This window comes from Cyprinus carpio, chromosome B24 (assembly GCF_018340385.1).
Source record: "Cyprinus carpio isolate SPL01 chromosome B24, ASM1834038v1, whole genome shotgun sequence".
In the NCBI taxonomy this organism is placed as follows: domain Eukaryota; kingdom Metazoa; phylum Chordata; class Actinopteri; order Cypriniformes; family Cyprinidae; genus Cyprinus; species Cyprinus carpio.
The window spans coordinates 21,975,154-21,999,444 of record NC_056620.1 but is presented as its reverse complement, the minus strand read 5'-3'; the positions used below and the strand labels follow the sequence as shown (position 1 = coordinate 21,999,444).

The following is a 24,291-nucleotide window of genomic DNA, read 5'->3' as shown; positions in this document are numbered from 1 at the left end:
TGTGTGTGTGTGTGTGTGTGTGTGTGTGTGTGTGTGTGTGTGTGTCTGTGTCTCAGCTCATGTCAGACTACTAAAAAAATTGCTTTATTTGGGGAAAGAAAAGCATTCAAATGATTATTCATTAAAATGCACAATATGCATCATGTGCCAATATGTGCAAAAGCCTCAGATGACTGATGCATCCAGAAAATAGTGTAATTTGAATGTGGTATGAATGAATTATAATGTTTCCACTTAAACATTATTTATGCAAGACGATGTAACCGTTCATAATAGGTGGGTAAGTGTCACGGAATGTGCAAGATATGGAAAATCCCAAATGTGTGTTTTCTGGTTGCTGTTCTGTAGCAGCCTGTGATAAATCTAGAGCTATTGTGGTGGGATGTGTGTGTTAGGAGGGGGGTCTCATTGTATGTGTGTGTGTGTGCGTGTGTGTTCTGCTGTCAGTCAGACTGAGAGTTCTTGGTGAGCTGGGTGCGCACACACACTCACGCGCGCGCTCATGGAGCGTCGGGGGGAGGAGGGAAGGGGTGGGGATATTTAACTTGGGAAAGAGAGGAGTTCTCCTCCAGACGCGCTCATTCTCCTCTGTCCCAGATCAGGACCAGGCGAGTTTTTTGGACGGCTCTGCGGAGGAGGATTTCTGACACAGCGGGGATATGAACGCACCGCGGCTGGAGAACATGCAGCAGACTTTCGGGAGAACGCTTGGCGCAAACGTTTAGAGGAGCCTGATCCCGAACATGTTCTAGACGCTTTTGAGGTTCCGATCGCGGAGTTCTGCAGAGTCTGTGAAGAGATTGAGTGGTTCTCGTCCCGGTTCAGCAGCGCCGGTTCGGCGGGACGCACTGGAGCCTGTGCGCTCAGAGAGAGAGAGAGAGAGAGAGAGAGAGAGAGAGAGAGAGGAGTGCGTAAAAATAACATTGGCTAAGACGCGCTCCATTCCGCGGGCGCGCTGACATTTCAAACGCCAGTTTGGGTCTTTGACAGAATCCGAGAAGGCTTTGGAAACGGTGCCATCCCATCCTATCTCGTTGCCATGGTGACCCGCCGAAAAGTTCGATGAGGATACGGTTTTGCAGCGCACTTGGCACGCCTCACCTGAGCGAGTATCCCTGAAAACAGACAGCCCATGTCCCATGTCATCCCGGGCCACGCGGCCGTCTATTAAAAGATCTCGCTATTTATGCGCGGGTGTGTGAGGGCGCAGTGAGGGCCAACTCCACTCCCCAGACAGACATAACACGAGTCATGGGCAGCATCACCCGCGCTTTGCCGCTGCTGTTGCTGCTCCTATGTGCGCAAGGCGCCGCGGCCCAGCACTACCTGCGCCTGAGGCCCTCGCCCAGCGAGCATCTGCCGGTCCCCGACCTCAAAGAGGACCCCGATCCGGAGCACGATCCGCGCGAGCAGGACCTCTCGGAGAAGACGCTGCGCAAGAAGCTAGGCAGCAACTTCGACCCCAGCTTCATGTCCATCCACCTGCCCACGCAGCTGAACGCCAGCGCGCCTCCGGAGCTGCCGCGCCTGCCCATGCCCGCCGACCTCAAGAAGCTGAACCTGACGGAGACGCCGTACGGCAGGCGCGTCAAGTTGGGCAAGAAGGCACGGCGGAAGTTCCTGCAGTGGCTGTGGATGTACACTCACTGTCCGGTGCTGTACACCTGGAAGGACCTGGGCGTGCGTTTCTGGCCGCGCTACATCAAGGAGGGCAACTGCTTCAGTGAGCGCTCCTGCTCCTTCCCCGAGGGCATGTCATGCAAGCCGGTCAAGTCGGTGACCAAGACCCTCCTGCGGTGGTACTGCCAGGGCTTCCTGCGGCAGAAGTACTGCACGTGGATATCGGTGCAGTACCCCATCATCTCTGAGTGCAAGTGCTCCTGCTGAGCAGAGAGAGAGGGGGGCTATCGATTGGGAATGATTGCACTGTTTACCCACGGATAGAGACGTGTGGCGCCACATAGCGAATCTATTTTTTTATACATATATATATATATATATATATATATATATATATATATATATATATATATATACATACATACACACACACATAAATATATATATATATATATATATATATATATATATATATATATATATATATATATATATATATATATATATATAGCTTTTTAATTCAAAATATACGACAGCATATGTACATATTTAAGTGAGAAGACGAAGAAGAATGCAGCTATTTTTTTTGTTAAAGGATCAGGACCATATTCTCACGAGGAGCACTTCGGCTCGTGGTTGTTTTTATGGAAATATTGCCAAGAAGCAAGGGAGAGAAGTTCACTTTCCTAATTCGAACTCTATTTATAGAGACTGAAGAACACTATGCCTAGAGGTTTTGTACAAATATTAATATCAATAATGATGATTTAAAAAAAAGGCTGGGCTGAAAGTTATACACGTGAACTCAGCTTTTTTTCTTTTGAAAATCATATAGTATTTTAGTAATAAAAAAAACGTATGTTTTATTTATTGTTTTAACGGTTGTGAGTATAGATAAAGAGAAGAGAATAGAATATAGCAGAAATTCTACTTGAAAAGTTCTAAAAATGAATTTAAGAGAATATTAATAATAATAATAATAAACATGTCCGTGTAAATGCCATGGTTTTAGCAATAAAATCTGTTAAACTTGGACCGAAGGATCCGAGAAATATGTCATATGTCAGATGTTCTTGGTTTCTTTAGGTTAAGAACGCTGAATGATGCCTGTGTTGCAGAATGAATGCAGATGCGTGCGTGCTGAACATTTTGTGCTCTTTCTGAATGAGATCTAGGCCCTTCTGCGTGCTTATGCTGTGCAAATACTCTACGGGGAGCGCTTGGAAACGTCGTGCGTAAAAGCGCGCAGATGTTAACACAGCGCTAAAATATGATGCAGCCATTTTCAAACACTGTCATTGGTGAAATAGAGCAGGGAGAGCCAGCAGCTCCTGGCGTACTGCTTCTGGGAAGGGAAGGGAGGGGGGGAGACTGAGAGACAGAAATCTGAGCCCAATTCTTGTCCAAAAGTCTCGGCGTGAGAAACACTGCAACCCTCTACAATGCCTGTGAACTGATGCTGACGGTACCAGACTGTTAATTAGTCAGCAAACATGCTGTCTGCGAGTGCGAGAGATGCGAGGCTCGTAAAAACGCGACTTCACAGTCCGCAGACGCGAGTCAATCGCGCCTGTCATTACGCGGATCGCGGCGGAGAGAAAGCGCATGTGTGTGCATGTTACTGCCGAGGTTATTGTGACAGATACACACTGCTGGTGCTGTGTTTTGGCGCAGGGTGGGGGCAGTTGTCAGCTCTGTTTCTTGATGATGTCTAGAGCTTTTTGGAGGAGGCTGAGAGTGTGTGCGTGTGTGTGTGTGACGCTCCGGCGCCACTCGGCCGCGCACTCTGGCGAGCGCAGAATAGATTGAACAGTAACCCTTTCAGCCTGTGTGTGTGAAAGCCAATCCCCGACAAACTAGCCCTCAAAACACACAGCCGTCAGACTGGCGGAGCACTTCAGCCTTCTGTGAGGGGGGGTGTATTCATCATTAAAAATATGACCCAAGCTGGAGTGAATCAGGGAGTTCTTTGAGACCGAAGTTAAACACAATGTTTTCTGTCCTTGGCAGAGGCCAATGAGATACCAAATGTAGTAAATGCTCCAATTTGCAGTGTGCATGGAGACTGTGCTCGGAAAACAAAAGCAAAACAGCTCACTTATCGGTATGAATTACAGCTCTGAGAGGGAAACCGATGAAGAAGTTTAATAATCGATCATCTGCGGTGGTTGCAGGCCTCGTTTAGTAGCTTTTGATGTGATTTGTCGTGTGTTTTGCTGCAGTGTGTGTGTGTGTGTGTATGTCTGTGTATGTGAGACGCTTCCAAATAGTCTTGTGGGTGACATTCATGTGCCTGGTGGACCACCAACAGTTGCCTTAACTCATGATGTGTGTGTGTGTGTGTGTGTGTGTGTGTGTGTGTGCGGTTACTACAGTCTGTGTGACTCAAAGTTTATGCATGTGTTTGAATCCCCAATCCCAAAATCTGCTTCTGTTTAATCGTTGCTCGTGAGTTCAAGAGATATTCGTCATTATTTGCTCTTAATAAAACAGCCATCTGATGTAGTGCTGAGGATGTTGCACACGTCACATGATGTAATGCAGCTCTCTTTCTTTCCATATCCATCCAAGAGAGATCGCACAAAGGTAAGATGTCGAACCAACTCGGGTAATATTTGGATCATATTTTGATAATGAACCTATCAAAGTGAATTGGACATGGTAAGAGCATACAAATGTGAACATGCATGCTTTTTACAGAATGAATCACTCTGAAAAATGTCTTTGGATTAGAGGCAAAACAACAAAGCAAGTGTCATTTATTGCAATCAAAGATGCACAAACATTTTACAAGCAAACGTCGGCAAAAAAAAGTTTGAAATGCTAAGATGTAATGTGATTCTCTACACTCTCGGATAAAAAGCTACAAAATTTCGTGTGGTGCCTTTTTTAAAAGTTACTAATATGTACCATTTATGTACTAATATGTACATTTGACGTACTAAAATGCACTCTTGAGGGGTAAATAAGGTACAAAGGTGTATTTTTTTGAAAAGGTACTGCCCTACTGAAAGCTTTTGGACCTTTTGTTCTGAGAGTGACACCTGCATGAACTGGAGGAGTACAGAGTTCATGTAGCTACTGAAAATCACCAAAACAGTAGCTGATGTGAATGGACTGGGCTGCAGGATATCAGGTGAAACTCTGTCAAAGCTTCATTCCCTTGTAGATGATTACAGTATCGACGAAGCACTGAAGTACTTACCCAGCCCACATTTTAAACAGTTTAGAGTAAATGCTGTTCAGACTGACGGTGATGCTCTCAGATCCGTATGTATTCAGGCTATAATGAGGACTGATCTGTCAAGAGGATGAGAGGTCGCAGGAATCACTGTCTTTCTGTCACACTTGTGTGCTTTCTGCTGTGCCACAATGGCAATATCACCAGGGCATAAATATAATAAAGCACTTTTTGAGTCATTCGCAGATGGGATGTCTCGATGCTGTACTGCTGAAACATATCTGACAGATTTTACACTGTCCGGGGAACTTTTTTGTGGTAGTTAGGAGTAAAATTTACCTTTTGGTGTACAAAAAAGCCTATACTGTTCAAAAGCTTGGAATCAGAAAGTTTTTTTAAAAAAAAAAAAAAAAGAAAAAAAGAAAGAAAGAAAAGAAATAAATACTGTTCATTCAGGGTGCATTAACTTGATCATAAGTGACAGTAAAGACATTTATAATGTAACAAAAGATTTATATTTCAAATAAATGCTGTTCTTTATTCATCAAATAATCCTGATATGTTATGGTTTCCATAAAAATATCAAGCATCGATGATAAACAGAAAAAAACAAGAAAAAACAACAACAATGATTTCTGAAGGTCATGTGACACTGAAGACTGGAGTAATGATGCTGAAAATACAGCTTTGATCACATGAATAAATTACATTTTACAATATATTTACTTAGAAAGCAGTTATTTTAAAAGGTAATATGATTTCACATTTTTGCTGTATTTTCAATCAAATAAATTTAGCCTTAGTAAGCATAAAAGACTTGTTAACAAACAAAACAAACTGTGTATTTTAGGCAGTGTCTGTGTTTTTGAGTATTTATATTCAGTTGTGTTTGGATGCTCATCTGTCTGGCACTTTTCCTAAATAGTTTCCAAAATATGACCTAAACATCTTAAAATCTGTGCCTCTGATGTCATAAAACTAAAGGGTTCATTATTTGTGGAAAGCACCATCTTCTCTGACCCCTTTTGATGCGTCTTTATTTATCTGCCTTTTGCACTTCGCATGAAACTCCACTTCCCAGAATCCCACGCTCGTCCGAGTCTCCAAGGCAACCAGAATAATTCAGCTCTTGTCGACTGTCCACATGTGACTCAAACCTCCCTTAAACGATTAAAATGTTTAATTCTATTGGTTGTCATAGCTGCCGTCTATTTTCTTCATGGGTTATTAAGAATACCTATCTATCGGCATAATCACGTCAGTTTGTATTTTCTTGTTATTTAGTCTATGCAGTTATGATTTTTTTTCTTCTCTTAGTTAGGTTTTATTCACCCATGAATCATATTCTGCATTATAAAGAGAACATTTAACAGGCTGCACTGCCCCCTATTGACTAAAACATGCCATGATATATAATGGACACGAATCGATCACTTCATAATATATGCTACTGATTATACAATACATGATATGAAACAAAAATGCAATTTTGTAAGCTGCTACAAGAATATAACAGGCTAATATTAAGGTTCATAATATTTAGATGAAAGTAATGTAAATAGTAGTATATAAAAACAGATAAAAAAAATAAAGAATAATTTTTATATGCAAGTACATTTTGAAACAAACGAAAATAAGTTTCATATCACAACATTAAGCAAGCTAGTGTATAACAAACCCTGCAAACTTTTAATTGAGTTCATATCCTCATAAATTAATACATCAATAATTATTCATGAAATAAAAATTAGGTTCCTCGCACATTGATTTATTTTCCAGTAGTGTTTTCATTTCCACACTTTAATTTAACGTCTCCTAAATTACTTTCAGCACTTTTTCTTGTAAGTTTATTGAAGTTTAGAATGAAATCATGAATCATTTAAACACTTTCTATATTTGGACACAGGTTAACAAATATATAATATAATATAATATAATATAATATAATATAATATAATATAATATAATATAATATAATATAATATAATATACCAATATATGTTATACCACTATATGTTTGGCCACTGTTTTGTATGTATGTATGTATGTATATATATATATATATATATATATATATATACAGGTCCTTCTCAAAAAATTAGCATATTGTGAAAAAGTTCATTATTTTCCATAATGTAATGATAAAAATTCAACTTTCATATATTTTAGATTCAGTGCACACCAACTGAAATATTTCAGGTCTTTTATTGTTTTAATACTGATGATTTTGGCATACAGCTCATGAAAACCCAAAATTCCTATCTCAAAAAATTAGCATATCATGAAAAGGTTCTCTAAACGAGCTATTAACCTAATCATCTGAATCAACTAATTAACTCTAAACACCTGCAAAAAGATTCCTGAGGCTTTAAAAAACTCCCAGCCTGGTTCATTACTCAAAACCGCAATCATGGGTAAGAGGTTAACCCAGAAGGCCATCATTGACACCCTCAAGCGAGAGGGTAAGACACAGAAAGAAATTTCTGAACGAATAGGCTGTTCCCAGAGTGCTGTATCAAGGCACCTCAGTGGGAAGTCTGTGGGAAGGAAAAAGTGTGGCAAAAAACGCTGCACAACGAGAAGAGGTGACCGGACCCTGAGGAAGATTGTGGAGAAGGACCGATTCCAGACCTTGGGGGACCTGCGGAAGCAGTGAACTGAGTCTGCAGTAGAAACATCCAGAGCCACCGTGCACAGGCGTGTGCTTTTGAACCAGAAACAGCGGCAGAAGCGCCTGACCTGGGCTACAGAGAAGCAGCACTGGACTGTTGCTCAGTGGTCCAAAGTACTTTTTTTTTTCGGATGAAAGCAAATTTTGCATGTCATTCGGAAATCAAGGTGCCAGAGTCTGGAGGAAGACTGGGGAGAAGGAAATGCCAAAATGCCTGAAGTCCAGTGTCAAGTACCCACAGTCAGTGATGGTCTGGGGTGCCATGTCAGCTGCTGGTGTTGGTCCACTGTGTTTTATCAAGGGCAGGGTCAATGCAGCTAGCTATCAGGAGATTTTGGAGCACTTCATGCTTCCATCTGCTGAAAAGCTTTATGGACATGAAGATTTCGTTTTACAGCACGACCTGGCACCTGCTCTCAGTGCCAAAACCACTGGTAAAGGGTTTACTGACCATGGTATTACTGTGCTCAATTGGCCTGCCAACTCTCCTGACCTGAACCCCATAGAGAATCTGTGGGATATTGTGAAGAGAAAGTTGAGAGACGCAAGACCCAACACTCTGGATGAGCTTAAGGCCGCTATCGAAGCATCCTGGGCCTCCATAACACCTCAGCAGTGCCACAGGCTGATTGCCTCCATGCCACGCCGCATTGAAGCAGTCATTTCTGCAAAAGGATTCCCGACCAAGTATTGAGTGCATAACTGAACATAATTATTTGAAGGTTGACTTTTTTTGTATTAAAAACACTTTACTTTTTTCTGGTCGGATGAAATATGCTAATTTTTTGAGATTGGAATTTTGGGTTTTCATGAGCTGTATGCCAAAATCATCAGTATTAAAACAATAAAAGACCTGAAATGTTTCAGTTGGTGTGCAATGAATCTAAAATATATGACAGTTTAATTTTTATCATTACATTATGGAAAATAATGAACTTTTTCACAATATGCAAATTTTTTGAGAAGGACCTATATATATATATATATATATATATATATATATATATATATATATATATATATATATATATATAAAAGCATTTAACAATATAATAATATATTTCAATCCAAGAAAATACATTCAAATGTCACATTTATTTAAATTATATGTATATATATTCTGAAAATGTAGTTAAAAGAACAGATTTCATAAAAATCCTAGTTTACGACTCCAGGCGTTTGAAAGCATCACACAAGCCACTGCTATAGAGAAAAAAACAAACATTTGTGCAATTAAACCAACTCAAAACCTTAAATACACCCCAAAAACTAGCCTCGGCCTCCTCTACAATTTAGACAAATATCTTACTGCTGTGGTGTTAACTGTTTTACTACAGCAAAATTGCTAGTTCCCCTCCCGCAGAGATAATTGAAGGTTAACCTACACATGTGAGACTCATCCAGGACGCGTAAAGTGTGCTAAACAGACAGCAGGTGGCGCAATTGACTCGCATATCTCTTCTTCACAGGTCTCTCATTGTTGTCTCTCTCACAGAGAAGCACAGACAGATCGTCCTGGAAGCGTCGTATGCATGTGTGAATGTGCGGAGACGGCTGCTTCTGTCTCCTTTATTTCTTGACCTCTCACACAGTGTGACACACACAGAGTAAAACAGTGCCATAAATACCACAGGAATGTTGAGCCGCTTACACAGGCCTGAGAAACACCCCCAACCCCACACACACATGCACGGACATCATTCATTGAGAAAGTACTTTATTTCATGGTACACTGTGGAAAATACTTGTATTTTGTGGCAGCCGCATGCGTGATCCTAAATCTGTGAGTCTGTGATCTGCACCGGCGCTACCAGTCACCCTAAAACCAACAGCACAAATCTGTTAGCCATACAGTGCCTATAAAATGTCTTGTACTAGGTATTTATTGTGTTACAGCATGAAAACATGAGGATTTCACTGGGAGTTTTCCCACTTGTCGACATCAATGCTACCGTACAAGAAAAACGCCACCAAATTAAGTCAAAAACATTGCATATGATTAAGTCAATTCCACAGATGCTTAGTTGGACTGAGTTTAGTCTGGGCCTCTCCAGGGCATTAACCTCCTGGTCTGAAGCCACTTCAGTGTGGTTTTGGCTGTATGTTTTGGTTTACTGTTGTGTTGAAAGGAGAATCATCCTCCAGCTCCCAGCGCTCAGCACGGTTTCCTCCAGCTTTTTTTGTTTTTTTCAGTTCCAATCATTTTATCTTTTTTCTTTAAGAGTTTTCCAGTTTGTGGTGCAGAGAAATATCAACAGAAAGCACGATGCTTCGCTGTAGGAATGGTGTGAGTAATGCACTGTAATGTGAGGTTTGTAGGCTTATTAGATTATTTAATCATTTTCTAAATGGTTGAGTCTCCCACATTCAGTAAAAAAGGTACCTTTTAATGCAAGCCAGATTTATAAAAATTCTCTCCAAAATAAAAAAAAATTGGCCATACTCTTTTATGAAGTTTTATGACGCTTTTTGTCATTTTTAAAGCATTCGCTTTCATTGGATACCGCATGAAAAATCTGCTAATCATCATCTTTTGTCTTCCACAGAAGAACGAACATCATGCAGATCTGGAATGTCAAGAGAGTGAGTAAATGAAGACAGAAGTTTCATGAATTTATTGAGTTTAAAGTATTTAAGCTATTGCCTCATGCACAGTTAAGCATCTTTCCCGTAAGCACTGGTGTCCTTCACAACGTTTCCTCCTGCTCAGACACTCAGTTCTGGAGCATGGCCACGCAGAATCATAGTTGTTCCACATGCACTCGTCTTTTTAATGATGTTCTGGTGTGCTTTGAGGTGCACTTACTGTTTTGGAAAATTCCTGGACTAGTATTTATCAAGAACACTGTTTCGGATGAGTTCAAAATGTTCTCGTGATGAACGTTTCATTGGAAATTGCTCTGGTTCATGGTAAATGGCTCAAATGCACGAGATGGAGCCCAAGCAAGTAGTTTTGCAAGCTGAAGAGAAGAGTAGTTTACATAGAGATTTAAGGAATATGAAAACAAAATGATGAATTCACTTGATACTTTTGAGAACTTGCCTGCATTGTTTCCATGATGCAACACAATGAAAGATTAGTTTTATTTAGAGATTACATACCAACAATTTTGGTCCCCAACACTGCTGTGGATAAAGGCCACTGATGAAGTATTTTGATCACGTGATGTTGGGAGATGTTCAACACCGGATGAGTGCATTTCATCAAGCGTTTAGCATCAGTTCTGGAATTCCGTGATGCGTCCCGGTTTGCCAGTCGGGCATTGCGGGATGATTATAATAATTGATCTGTTTAGGACACACACAGACACCCACCCACTCGCATCTGCCTTGAGTTTGTCTCGTGTTTTACGCTCTCATTATGCGCACCATCTGGATTATCCATCACACACCGAGTGTTTCCGATGATTTACGGGAATCAAAGACTCTTGAATGGCTCCATGAGATAGTATCGGGGGGAAAAATAGACAGCAGTGTCAAAATAAGCGTCGGAACATCAGCAGAGTAAAACACGCATGTGCAGAAGCGCCAGAGATGCCAGAGGGTGCAAATTATTTGAGTCTGACCTCCTCACCGGCCCCCTCCCCTTAAGAAGTTAAAACAAAAGGTTGAGCGGTCTTAGTAAAAGATATTATTTAGGTGTTTATCAAGGTTAAAAGGTTTTAGTATTAATAAATGTTAGTCAGAGCAAACCTGCTGAAAAATAGACTTTAAAGAAATCGCGCTAGCGTGAGGAGGTAACCATAGCAACAGTATGCGGCTCTAGCGCCTGCGATCATTTTCGCGATGTACATCGATAAAGAGTGATAAATTCTGCCATTATCATTCGCTTTATTATAGATTTTCTTATTACAAATTTGTTTAAAAGCCCTTAAAGGGATAGTTTACCCCAAAAGTCTGTCATTTATTACCCTCATGTCGTTCCAAACGTAAGACCTTCGTTCAGCTTAGGAACAAAAAATCAGATTTCTGATGAAATCCGAGAGCTTTCTGACCCTCCATAGACAGCAATGTAAACTGAAATGTTCCCAGAACCAGAAACGTAGTAAGGACATTGGTGAAACATCCCATGTGACATCAGTGGTTCAACTGTAATTTTACAAAACATCATGAATATTTTTCTAGTTTATTCAACAATTCTTCTCCTCCAAATCACATCTTTCTCCATTATTAAGAGTACCTCTGCACATAAACAACATATGCACGTGATGCTGCTGACGTAGAACACACATTTGCTGAGCCTTGTTTATGTGAAGAGGAATGTAATGGGCATAGTACTCTCCGTAATAGCAGAATAAGTGATTTGGAGGAGAAGAATTGTTGAATAAACTCGTTATTTTTGTTTTCTTTGCACACAAAAAGTATTCTCTTAGCTTTGTAAAATTACGGTTGAACTATAATGTCACATGGACTATTTTTAGTTGGTTTGCTGCCTATGCAAGGTCAGAATGCTCTCTGATTTCATCAAAAATATCTTAATTTGTGTTCCGAAGATGAACGAAGGTCTTACGGCATTGGAACGACATGAGGGTGAGTCATTAATGACAAAATTGTAATTTTTAGGTGAACTATCCCTTTAAGATAATTGACGGTTATCTGACTGTGACAAAAATTATCTTTGTGTTGATGACATAATATTTAACAGACGTTTAAAATTCTTTTTAGAGTCGAAATTTCACCCACTAAAAGTAAAATTCGTATACTACAAGACACTCTACCACACACAACGACTCCAAACCAAGTGAGATGCCTAACTAGACAGCATATAGGTGCGTGTATCGCTCAATAGGCGTTACAATAGGCGAAACGGGCACCTACACGCGCATGTGATGAATAAAAATCACTGCTACTGATATCATTGTCATTGCTTGTGTTTAACCTCTTTTCTAAGTCGTTTATTGACAAAAGTGGTTACTAAATAATTATGATTATGAAACCAAAACTGTGATGCTCAGAAATGCTCTTCGCGACTACGCCAGATGCTAGACTCCGGACCACCCATTGGGTGCGTCTGTAAACCAAGTGAGTTGCTGCTTAGACAGCATTTTATGGCATCATTGGCGCGCGCAACCGACTCGTTGCCACACAATGCTGCGCTACGCGCTCATATGAAGCCCAAAAATGTTGCACGCGACTACGGTATCTCAAAACGCCGCGCGCTTATGATGCACCAAAATGCTGTCTAGGTAGGCGGCTTACTAGGTTTTGAAACAGAGCCACGTTCTCTAATGCAGTTTGAGTCTGGAATTGTGTGTGTGTGTGTGAGGGGGCACAGTCGGGTTTCTCACCTTGGCTCTCTCTCTCTCTCTCTCTCTCTCTCTCTCTCTCTCTCTCTCTCTCAGTGCGCGTGTTCAGTGTGTGTCTGTCTCATGAACGGAACGGACCGCTGCTGCATCTGTGAGTTTCATTCACTAACAGACAACAGGACTAAATCACAATCGATCTGGATTTATTTTCCTCACATCCGCGCTTGAATGAAGTTTAGCGGATCAGACGGGACTCAAATTCTGGTGAGTTCTCAAACAGTTCAAGTGTTGTAATATCTGCATTATGTATCATAAATGGAGATATGCATGGTATCATATACAACTCTATGTAGTTATGCATGTGATTTGATTTTGAGTTTAACGCAGGTGAACGAGAGCTTAGCTGATCACAACCAGTTCAATTACAGTTTACACTGAATGCATGCATTAGTTTATAAAAATGTACCTTGGTATCCATAGTTTTCGTCCAAAATCATATTAACTAGTGATTTTTACTGCAACTAGTGTTTGATAGCGTAATATTAACATAAAAAAGATTTAAACTAAAAGATTAAACGCTTTTTAAATTAAACTGTTTTGTGCTTTCCCATATATGTATACATATGCATATCTCTTTATTTATACAGTTCTATATAGAGTAAAAATGCACAAATCTGTACATAAATCATTCTACTGTTCCAGATTCATACACATTATTAAAAGTCAAGTCATACAAATTAAATTTTTTCTGTTCTCATCTCATTTCAGAATCTAATTAATTAATTAACATAAGTACCTACCAGGAGCACAAAAAAAAAAAAAAAAAACCACAACAAATTCCTTGTGTGTTTGTGCACACCTGGCGAATAAAGCTAATTCTGATTCTGATTTAAGTGCATTTTTTTTTTAATAAAAGCTGGAAAAATAATTTCATATGACTTGATTTAAAAGATTAATTTATATTACATTATATATTAATTGTTATTAATTAGTCACCAAGTTAAAAAGTTAAAGCAGTGATTTTTATGAAATTAGCTCAATTTAATATACAAGTGTTCATTTAGTGTGTTTTGTTGTTTATAATTATGAATAATCAGATTATATTAATTAGACAATAATGAGGGTCCTGTGCACTGCTCACTCTCTGACAGGTGGGCAATTACAGTCTGAATTCTCTCTCTTTTTTAATGGTGATTTAACAGAGCGCACCAAACTCTGTTTCATTCCCGGTCTGTGAGAGATGCCAAGGAAAGCAACTCTTCACGAGTCTTCTTAGGTATGCGTGACAGCGTCAAGATTTCTGCTTCCCCTGATGGACGTGGCACACACACGTTTGTGTGTGTGTGTGGATTCCTGTGATTTTATTGCAGTGAAGCCCCTCTCTGGTTTCCCCGGGGTCACAGATGAACTGTAGAGTTAAACTTTGGGAAAAACATTTACGCCAGCTCAGTTTACTGATCCTGCCCACTGCTGGCCTTCGAGAAAAAGGGGAGAAAAATCAGACATTTCAGAGCTGTCAAAACGAAAAGCTCTGTGTTTGACAGTAAAGTCAGAGGTGTAGCAGACAGGGAGAGAGATCTGATAACTAAACCGTGTGTCAGTTTGATTCTTGACCTACTTACAACATCCCAGCTCTCTCTGCCAGCACTATATGGAATACTTCTCCAAAATTTATTCCGTTAAACACAAAAAGAGATGTTTAGCACAATGTTTACGCTCCTCTTTTCCATACAATGAAAGCAGAAAGCCCTTCAGTCCATAAAAAGAACTAAAAAGCACAATAAAAGTCCCGTATAAAATCTCCATGCATTATATTCCACGTCTTCCGAAGTTATCTAAAGCTTTATGTGAAGAACACACAAACATTTATTTAGTTGAAAAGCTTTGATGGTTCCATGAGGAATCTTTAACATCCATGAAACCGATTCTATACACAAAGGGTTCATTATAGTTGAAAAGTGTTCAACTATATAGTATAGTGTTCTTTAGATTATTAAAATGTTCTTCACGCTTAGTTCTTTAAAGAATGTTTCATTGAAAGGTTCTTTACAGAACCAAAAACACCCTTCTGAAATCTTTATTTTATAGAATGCATTGCATTGCTTATTCAAATACTGATATCAATAATACTGAACACCATTTGTTCTCAGATCTTATGTGAGGGATAATAATGAGTTTTTTTTTTATGATGGAAAAAACTGAATTTTCCATTAAAAGGTGGAATTTTTCCAGACGCTTTAATTCAGGTGTTCCTCAAACAAAGCTGTTATTTGATTTCAGAAGACTTGGAATGGTCATAAGGTCTACTTTATGATATTTTTATGGTGGTTTTTTTTGTCCATTTTGGAGTCCGGTCACCGTATGCTTTCATTGCATGCAGAGTGCAGCTCACACATTCTCGAAACATTTTTTGTGTTACACAGAAGGGAGAAATCCCACACCATGAGGGTGAGTAACTGATAGCAAAAATTAGAGTGAACTCTTTCTTTAATTAGCAATACATCATGCACTTTTGTGATAATGCACTGCATGTATATGATTTTGCATCATGTTTTAGCATTATGTTCCTTTCCTCCCGCATTTTAAGACGTAATTGGGCCGTATTTTCAGCGCCGGGCAACATGAGAGCAGCGTTTTTCAACTTCACTGAAAGGTTTGGATCTGACACAGTCTTGGCTCGGTCCACCTTAGCAGCTAAAGTCAACATGGCCTATATTTCACTCTCCTCCTCTTCCAGGACAGGAAGCTTCATCTGTGTGTGTGTATGTGTGTGTGTGTGTGTGTGTGTGTGTGTATGTGCGCATACACATGACACTCTTTTCTCTTTTGTCGCCAACAAAATTGTCCCTACACTAACTTTAACTGCTTTACTGGACTTACCTTAAATGGGTCATATCAGGAATCAAATTTAGCTTGATCTTTCGAGATAAAAGAGTTTTGTGTACTATTAAAGCAACTTTCAGATTTCAAAACATTTATTAAAGTGTTGCAAACCTCTGATTTTAGACAGATGAATACATTTGAACACATGACCATCCAAACTGCATAATATAAAGAGTCAATTGTGGAAAACAGCTCATGTTTTACCACTAAATTACTGCTTTTGGTCCCAAAAAAAATAAAACAAAAAAACTACTAATATTTAAGTGGATCTCAGGTTAATTTTAAAGAAGAAAAAACATATATATATATATATATGATATGACCCCTTTAAGAGTCGTGCATTGCTCCTCGAGTGTGTGTTTTGTGTCTGTTTATGCATGTGATTTTAAGCATGTCAAGAGGTCAGGGGTCATAAAATAGCAGGTGACAGCCATAAAAGTGTAATTGTGGGAGTGTGTGTGCTTGAAGTTATTCTGTGCCGTGCAACTCCCTTGCTGTAACTTTTGGGCTGTGCCTAAAAACACACATACACACACACACACACACACACACACGGAGTGTGTCCAGTTGGAGAGCGGTGCTAAATGATTCAATCTGCTGTAGCCTTGGCACCTTATGACTTTGTACGTGTGTGTGTGCAAGTGTGGTGCACGAAATGTGTTTGTCAGTATTTGAACACTTCATAAAATTATTTGTGGTTTCCCTCCTGAGTTCAAAGCTGGTGATGCCTAGCGGTGAAATTTTTGTTGTCGAATGGAAAAAGATGTGTACTTATGTGTGAGATTGTGAAAGTCTACGTGTTATGAACCCATGCATTTAAACCCCTAAACCACACACACTGTTTTCATATAAAACAATTTATAATTAATACAAACCAACCAAAGCTATTTCTTTGCATTTTTAGAATTAAAAAAACATGTCTTTATTTATGCATAATTTTTTATCTTTGAGGAAAAAGCTTTTGCCAGATTAGTTTTAAAGAACGTCTGGCAGCATTTCTGTCCCCGAAGTAAAATTACAGAAGTGTGATGCAACGCATGATGTATTACTGCACAGATTCTCAAATTATCTTCAAATTATTTTCAAATCAGCAATCAATGCATGACCCGGTCATCATGTGTATTTTCTGTGAGTGTGTGTGGTTAAGGATCAGGTTTTGCTGTTTTAGTCAGGGCTGGGTTTGGTCCGTGTGTGTGAGAGAAGGGTCTGGTCGCAGTGGCTGCATTCTTTTACCAGGCGGTTTTCTTTCCACTCGCACATTTGTAGTCATGCATTTAACTTGTCGGCTTGCTGTATGTGACTTTTTAATCAGTTTTAACCATCGAAAAACTTCCCAGGCATGAATTGTTCCTCAAATCTTGTGTGTTGTTGAGGTGAGCGTGCTGCTACTTCATTTAAGTGTCAGATGCACCATTTTCACCTGCTGGACCAGAAAACAAGTGAAAAACCCCAGACTGGGCCTGAGACTCGATAAAACTGGAAAGATGTAGTGCAGAAATCTGTTGTTTTCAACACTTCTTCACCATGTGTAAGGTCAAATCAACACTGATAACTGGTTTTCTGTGGATTAAGTTATGCTGACAGCGAGCACACCTCTGACAGAGCGCATCTTGTTACTGCAATCCTGAAGTTCTTAAAGGAAAATTGGTATCGAAAAAGGGAGTCAGATGAGTGATATACTTGATTATTCACTGCTGAGATGCTCTGGATTAGTTTGTCTGGACCAATTCTTCTCTCTCTCTCCCATTACAATCTACATGAAACTGCATTCAACCCATTTAACCCATTTAAAATGAAAGGGATATTTAATAAGAAAACTGACCGGATGTTAAGAAGTGGGAGTTTCATCCAGACTGGAATCAGACCTGAACAGTGATATTTTAGTGTTACTTATAGTTGTTATTAATTTTTATATTTACAGTTTTCATTTTTAATTGTAGTATTTTTTGTGCTTTTTTATGAGTTTTTGCACATTTTAAATATTACTGTTGAGTTTAGTTTATTTTTATTTCAGTTTTTCGATTAAATTGAGTTTTTATTTATTTCCAGTTAGTAATGCTTCAGCTAGCTGAGAAGGCATTTTCATTTTTAGTTTTTCATCTAATATTTATATTTAATTTTATTTAAACATTATTTGAGTTAACAAAATTTTTAACAGTTTTAGTTAATGATAATAATCCTGGACCTGAATGTGACCTAAATATTTTCTTGGCTATTAGTTAACATTATCCATTAGTCTGTGAGCCCTTTGTGATATCAAACAAAAAGGAACGATTATAGAAACAGTTGTTATTTTTATATTTGTCATTTTACACTGGTATATAGGTATTTTTGCATCAAAAGAAATAGTTTTAAATCTGAAATGTATTTAGTTGCCATCTGAGCCTTTGCACTTGTGTTATGTCTCAGCTCTGATAAATTCTGTGTCATGAGTAACACACACACACACACACACACATGCTCGATGTAGAAACTCGACTCTCCATATTTAGTCATTCTGTGAGAGACCTCCATTTTTCATTGTGATCCATCTCTTTTTCTTTCATTCTCTCATATATCTCATCTCTACTTTGCCGTCCTCTATCTTCAGCCACTATCTGTCTTTTTTATTCTCCCCCACATACCATCCCCTTCCTCAGTTCTGTCCATATTTGTCCCTTTTTGTCTCACTAAACCTTTCACCTATTTTCTGTGTCCTGCTCCTGTATGTGTGTGTGTGTGTGTGTGTGTGTCTGTGTCTGTGTCTGTGTGAATCAGAGGGATGTGTATTCTTTTTCTCAGAATCTGATAGATTCGACATTAAATGATGTTGTGGCATGGACACACACACACACACACACACACACACACACACACACACACACACACACACACACACACAGTGTAAACACCAAAAGACCACACAATCAGAATATGTGCGTATACATACAATGGGGTCCAAACGTCTCAGACCACATTGACATTTTTGGATTTTTAAAAAAAAAATTAATTCTGGAAAATAAATAAACTTTTAAGAAAATGCAAAAATGTAGCATTTCTGCAGCTCAAACCATAAAACATGGCACTAGCAACAAGAAGGTTATGGGTTTGATTTCCAGAGAATGCATGAACTTATAAAACATAATGTAATTTTAAATGTAATGTAAGTCAATGTGGATACAAGCATTTGCAAAATACATACAATACAATACATACATTGCACATATACATTTATAAATGATAATTTTATATATTTAATGTATAATAAAGTAAACATTGTTTAAAATAACTGTTCAATTAATGTAGCAATTTAAAATATATAAATATATCATTTATCATTAAATTGATTATTTAGGTACTATTTTCTTGAACCACAAGATGCTGGAAGATTCTGAAATAATGCTAGATAACATGATCATCAGGCTTTGTTCATCACAATCTCATTTTTTTTTTTTTTTTGTCAAATTGTTACACTGATAATTTGCAATACAGTTTTTAAGTCTTTAAAAAATGCACTTTTTCAGTAGTGGTTAAACTAGTGGAGCCCCATTATGCGTGTTTCTCGGTCTGTTTATGTTAGAGTGATCGAGCGAGGTTGAGAAAGAGAGAGGTGGGGGTGAGAGAGTTCGACCGACGGCGTGAGGGTCAAATAATGAGCTTAATTCTCTGTTTGGTGTTTGATGATGTGTGACTGAAGAGGTGTGTATGGAGAGAGAGAGAGTTTGGTAGAATGTGACAGAAACATAGGGAAAAAAGGGGCCATTCAGAGCTTATTGTGTCTTCATATAAAACATATGCTCTACAATTCTCATCAAAAAAACAGGCTTCGTAGATTTCATATTACTAATGCCGGAATATGCTTACCTAAAAACTTGAAAAAGGACACAAAATCACTATAAAAATGTAACAGAATAATAGCTTTGTATTATTGATTCAGTTAGTTAAATGAATGAATGGATTGTGAACTGAATCAACTGAATCATTTGAAAGATCCAACTCAAACGAATGATTCTGGCATCTCTGATTCTCTGATTTTCAGTAAACACATCACATTACTGTTTGCTTCTCACACATTGTATGGTTTCAGAAAACTCGTATGGGCTCTTTTGGTTGCTTTTGTGCACCTTTTGATGCTTGACAGCTTCATTGTAATTGCATGGGAAGAGCATGATATAGTAACAGGTGTGACGTGAAGCTTTCATGCATCTCAGCCAATTTCGAATCGATTTTTCAGCACAATAATAACAGTTAATTTTTCAGGCTTTTTATCAAATTCATAAGTTGAGTATAGCATGCTTTTACTGTCTTTATTTCAGGGTCCATCTGTACCGTTGCAAAGGGGCCCGAGCAAAAAGAGCCGCATTGATATTCACATCACACACATGCAGTGACAGGTCCTAAGAGAGGAGTTTTACTCTGGTTTCATGGTTCATTTCTCTTTGTAGTGCTGTAGAAGTGTGATTCGGCTCAGATACACGCTAATGTCAAACTGTTTCTCATTAACTCTACACAGCGTGCGGATCTCATCAGATTCCCTCCGGGCTGATCACATGCGTGTCGACCTGCGGATCCAAGCATCAGGAGAGTTTGAGAGTATCGAGTTTTATTCCTTCGGTGTCTGTCTGGAACATGGCACATAGGATGCGGAACGGACTGTGACTGCTGATTCCTCCAGCAGTAGAGGAAGTACGCTTTCTTTGTTTTAAAACAAGATAAATATCACTGTATCGTAGAAATGTTTTTCTGCTTTATAAATCTAGAAAAGCATCTGTGCACAGCAACATTATATTAAATGTTCTTATTCAAATCCCCTGGACTCCAACGGCCCAGACTCCCCAAGAAAACATGAGGAATCTCAGCATGTGTTTACCAAGACAAAATTAGCCCATCAAATAACATCTGCAGTGTATTTCTGCATGCACGGCTTTCCTAAAATGGCTGAAACGTCTATAAATGAGCATTTCTAAACACACTATTATTGTTGCTGACTCCCTTAAGTTTTTGCATCATGCGTTTGTGCTCTAGAAATGAATAATTCCTTAAATCGTGTGTGTTGTTGCAAAGATGTGTTGCTACTTTACTAAGTGATCAAATGCTCCACTTTTAACTGCAGGCCTATAAAACAGGCGAAAAATCCCACAAATGCACATTGAAGCCAGATCTAGAGACAAGAGGGTGAACACTTGGTTTGATTTGGTTTGTGAGCAATCACTTAGCAACCCTAGCAACTGCATAGCGACACTAAAATCTAATTAGAACACCTTTGTAACTGCATAGCAATGTCCTGGCATTCACACACATCAGAGTAACATCACGGCAGTGAATTTTACAAATGATTGCAAAAAGTATAAAAAGTATGATTGTAAAATGTAAAGTAGATACACATATTCTACAATAATTCACAACTCATTGATGTCCCTTTTTTGTGTAGTATTTGATCTAGTGCTGTGAGTTTATTGATATATTTTTGTCTTTTTTACATTTTAAAAAGGATAAGCTCTACTTTTCACTGTCTATTTTTGGAAATAAGTTTTTTAGGCCCTGTTTTTGTACCTTGTTTTCTTCAGTGCACTTCACTTGGGTTATGGTATCATTGTAATAACATCATTTTTTGAACATGGTTTCTTTGAAGTACTATATGAATATTGTTGACATCTTGTGCCTTTCCATTTCCAGACACACACTGCCGAGAGTTGGTTCTGGGAGAGTCGTCTATCCACTGGACGTTTTCTGACCGGGTCGCCTTTCCAAGATATCACACGTACTCCAGTCTGAAGAGACGCTACAGCCATATTTGTTTATTTGACTTCCCCCTCTCTCTACCCATCCATCTGGATACGTTTCTTCCCTTCCCCATTCCACATTCATCATCCCCCCCCCGTGACATCATGCAGAGTTTTCGGAACTTGCTTTCTCTGCTTACTTTGTTTCACACACTTCCCTGGGCCTCCAGTCACAGTCCGAACCCATTCGCCGGGCCTCAAGTGACACCGACGGACCCCTGCTATGATGAGACGGGCGCCGCCCGCAGATGTATCCCAGAGTTCATCAATGCAGCATTCGGCCAGGAGGTCAGTGTATCGAGTGTATGCGGCCGGCCACCGTCTCGCTCCTGCAGTTTAGTGGAACGCGACGACCGTCCAGCTGTGCGCACATGTCAGGTCTGCGACGCATCGGACCCTCGCCATGCTCACCCTGCCTCCTACCTCACTGACCTAAACTCCGCCCACAACCTCACCTGCTGGCAGTCGGAGAACCTGCAGGGCTCGCCGCTCAACGTGACGCTCACGCTGTCGCTTGGGAAGAAGTTTGAGATCACGTACGTCAGCCTGCAGTTCTGTTCCCCGCGGCCCGAGTCCCTGGCCATCTATAAGAGCATGGACTATGGCCGCACTTGGACACCTTACCAGTTCTACTCATCGCAGTGCCGTCGCATGTACAACCGACCCAACAAAGCGGCGATCACCAAGCAGAACGAGCAGGAAGCTTTATGCACAGATGGACACACCGATCTCTACCCGCTTTCTGGTGGCCTTATCGCTTTTAGCACATTAGACGGACGCCCTTCGGGCAAGGACTTCGACTCGAGCCCTGTTCTGCAGGACTGGGTGACGGTCACCGACATTCGAGTGGTCTTCAGTCGCCCGCAGCACCTTAGAGCTCTGCCCATGTCGGGACGCGAGAGCGAAGACCCACTCGGGCCGCCTGGAATGCTGCCTACTTATTACTACGCGGTTGGTGACTTCCAAGTGGGCGGCAGGTGTAAATGTAACGGCCACGCCTCCAGGTGCATGCGAGAGAAGGACGGGAAACTGGTGTGCGAATGCAAACACAACACAGAGGGTCCGGAGTGTGACCGTTGTAAACCGTTTCACTACGACCGGCCCTGGCAACGCGCAACAGCGAAAGAAGCCAACGAGTGCTTGCGTAAGTTGCACATAATCCGCTGTGTTCTCATTAGGGGTGCGACTTTAAATATGGCACTGCATGCTTTAGAAACAGCTGTACTCTGCTTGCTTCCAGTTCCTTAAACACACCACTTGAATCTAAAATTATCATTCATAAAGTTCTTAAAGGTTAAAGCAAATTCCAAGAGTGTTTACAGTGGGCTGTTTACATTAATCTCACGTCATAAAAGCATAAAAGCTGAAATGCATTTAACCACTTATATTACTCACCCGAATGCACAAGCGCTCTTCTTCATTAGCATTTGAGTGAGTGATTAAAAACTAGGCTAGAGTGCCATCTGCTGTTGAAGTCTAAGCTCAGAATCAATTCCTGAGAATTGCGATGCATTCGGAAAATCGCAGAATCGATCCATGAATCGATTTATCATTGCACCCCTAGTTTTTATTAAAATGTGGTAGTTGTTCAGTCTTCATTAGCTGTTCCAGATTTACTTACAGCTTGTACCAATGCAAAACCTCTTCTGATGTTAAAACACTAATGTCAAGATTTACTAAACCCACGCAGAGAAAAATTAGCATTGAAAACAGTGGGTAGGACACAGTTACTTTTGTGACTGATCTTATTGCATATGCATTTACAGTAGTTTCCCTTACAGATGCAAAATTTATGGGAGGAGAGTATTTAAATAGATTTTGCAATGTGATTTACAGAGATTTGCAGTAGTCAGTTTGCTGGTATTTGTGCTATTATTTAACGACCAAAAAGCATGTCTTTACCCATTTGTGCTTGACCTGGCTGCGATTGTTGCTCATTTGTGCTGCTCTCTGTGAATTGCGCTGGTCATTATAGAATGCATCTGTGTTCTTGAATCACCTGTAGATCATCTGTGGAACTTGCTCGGAGCTCTTATGACATTGTGCTCTCACACTATTTTGTCTTGTTTGGTAAATCTGGCCCCTAGTGAGCTGCCTTGCTGACTATTGCCTACATAGGTGTCCTAAAGGCCCATTCACACCAAGATAACTACACTTATCAAGTTTTAATAATCATTCCTATTCTATGAGAATTATGAAGTTCTCACCACAGCTATAACAATAATGACAGAGGATCGATTGAGAATGATTTTTCAAGTTGATTAATGATAAAATATTGACAGCCAATCAGAATCCACCCAAATCAAGAGCATTAGCATTTAAAGTGGCGGATGACAAAATGGCAGTGCTTGCTTATAATAAACAGTTTCTTATTGCTCATTGGCATGGACACTGATATAATGTCGGTTTCTTAATAATTATCTTTCTTAGCATGAATAGGCCTTATTTGCCAATGATTTGTACCACCCATCTGGACCACTCAGCTTAACAAAATGCAACCATCAAATCAATTGTGATGGACACTTGTGGAGTTTGATGGTAGCATTTTGCTAAACTATTTATGAAAATTCACAACACATGAATTTTGTATTATCTTTTAATTATATTTTTTTTAAAAAAATGGAACTACTGTGTTCCTGTGGCTCAGTGGTAGAGCACTGCGTTAGCAGCACAAAAGGTTGTGGGTTCTATTCCCAGGGAACACACGTTAGGTAAAAAAGAATGTTAGCCTGAATGCACTGTAAGTTGCTTTGGATAAAAGTGTCTGCTAAATGCATAAATGTCCTCAACAGTATGTTTATATTTAGCATTTCTCTCGATCTGTCCGCCATATTGAGTGGACTTTTTCACTGGAGCTTCAGTGTATTCTGGAATTTTCTTTATTTCTTGAAAGATAAATCAAAATAATATCAAAAGCAGCATATTTAC

At 39.6% G+C, this 24,291-nt stretch overlaps 2 protein-coding genes across 2 annotated transcripts in view; both read left to right on the top strand.

Moving 5' to 3' along the window:
- The first annotated feature begins 507 nt into the window (after nucleotides 1-507).
- Nucleotides 508-2,031, top strand: LOC109049706 (noggin-2). The gene has a single exon (XM_019067371.2). It carries the CDS (start codon nucleotides 1,252-1,254, stop codon nucleotides 1,885-1,887), a length of 636 nt encoding a protein of 211 aa, XP_018922916.2. The 5' UTR covers nucleotides 508-1,251; the 3' UTR covers nucleotides 1,888-2,031.
- A 10,783-nt stretch (nucleotides 2,032-12,814) lies between these two features.
- The window catches only part of LOC109050192 (netrin-3-like), a 29,127-nt gene continuing 17,650 nt past the window's right edge, over nucleotides 12,815-24,291 (top strand). The window contains exons 1-3 of the mRNA XM_042752296.1: nucleotides 12,815-12,982; nucleotides 20,094-20,266; nucleotides 21,257-22,507. Coding sequence (XP_042608230.1) covers nucleotides 21,469-22,507 — 1,039 coding nt within the window. The 5' untranslated portion in view covers nucleotides 12,815-12,982; nucleotides 20,094-20,266; nucleotides 21,257-21,468. The remainder of the gene's footprint in view (nucleotides 12,983-20,093; nucleotides 20,267-21,256; nucleotides 22,508-24,291) is intronic.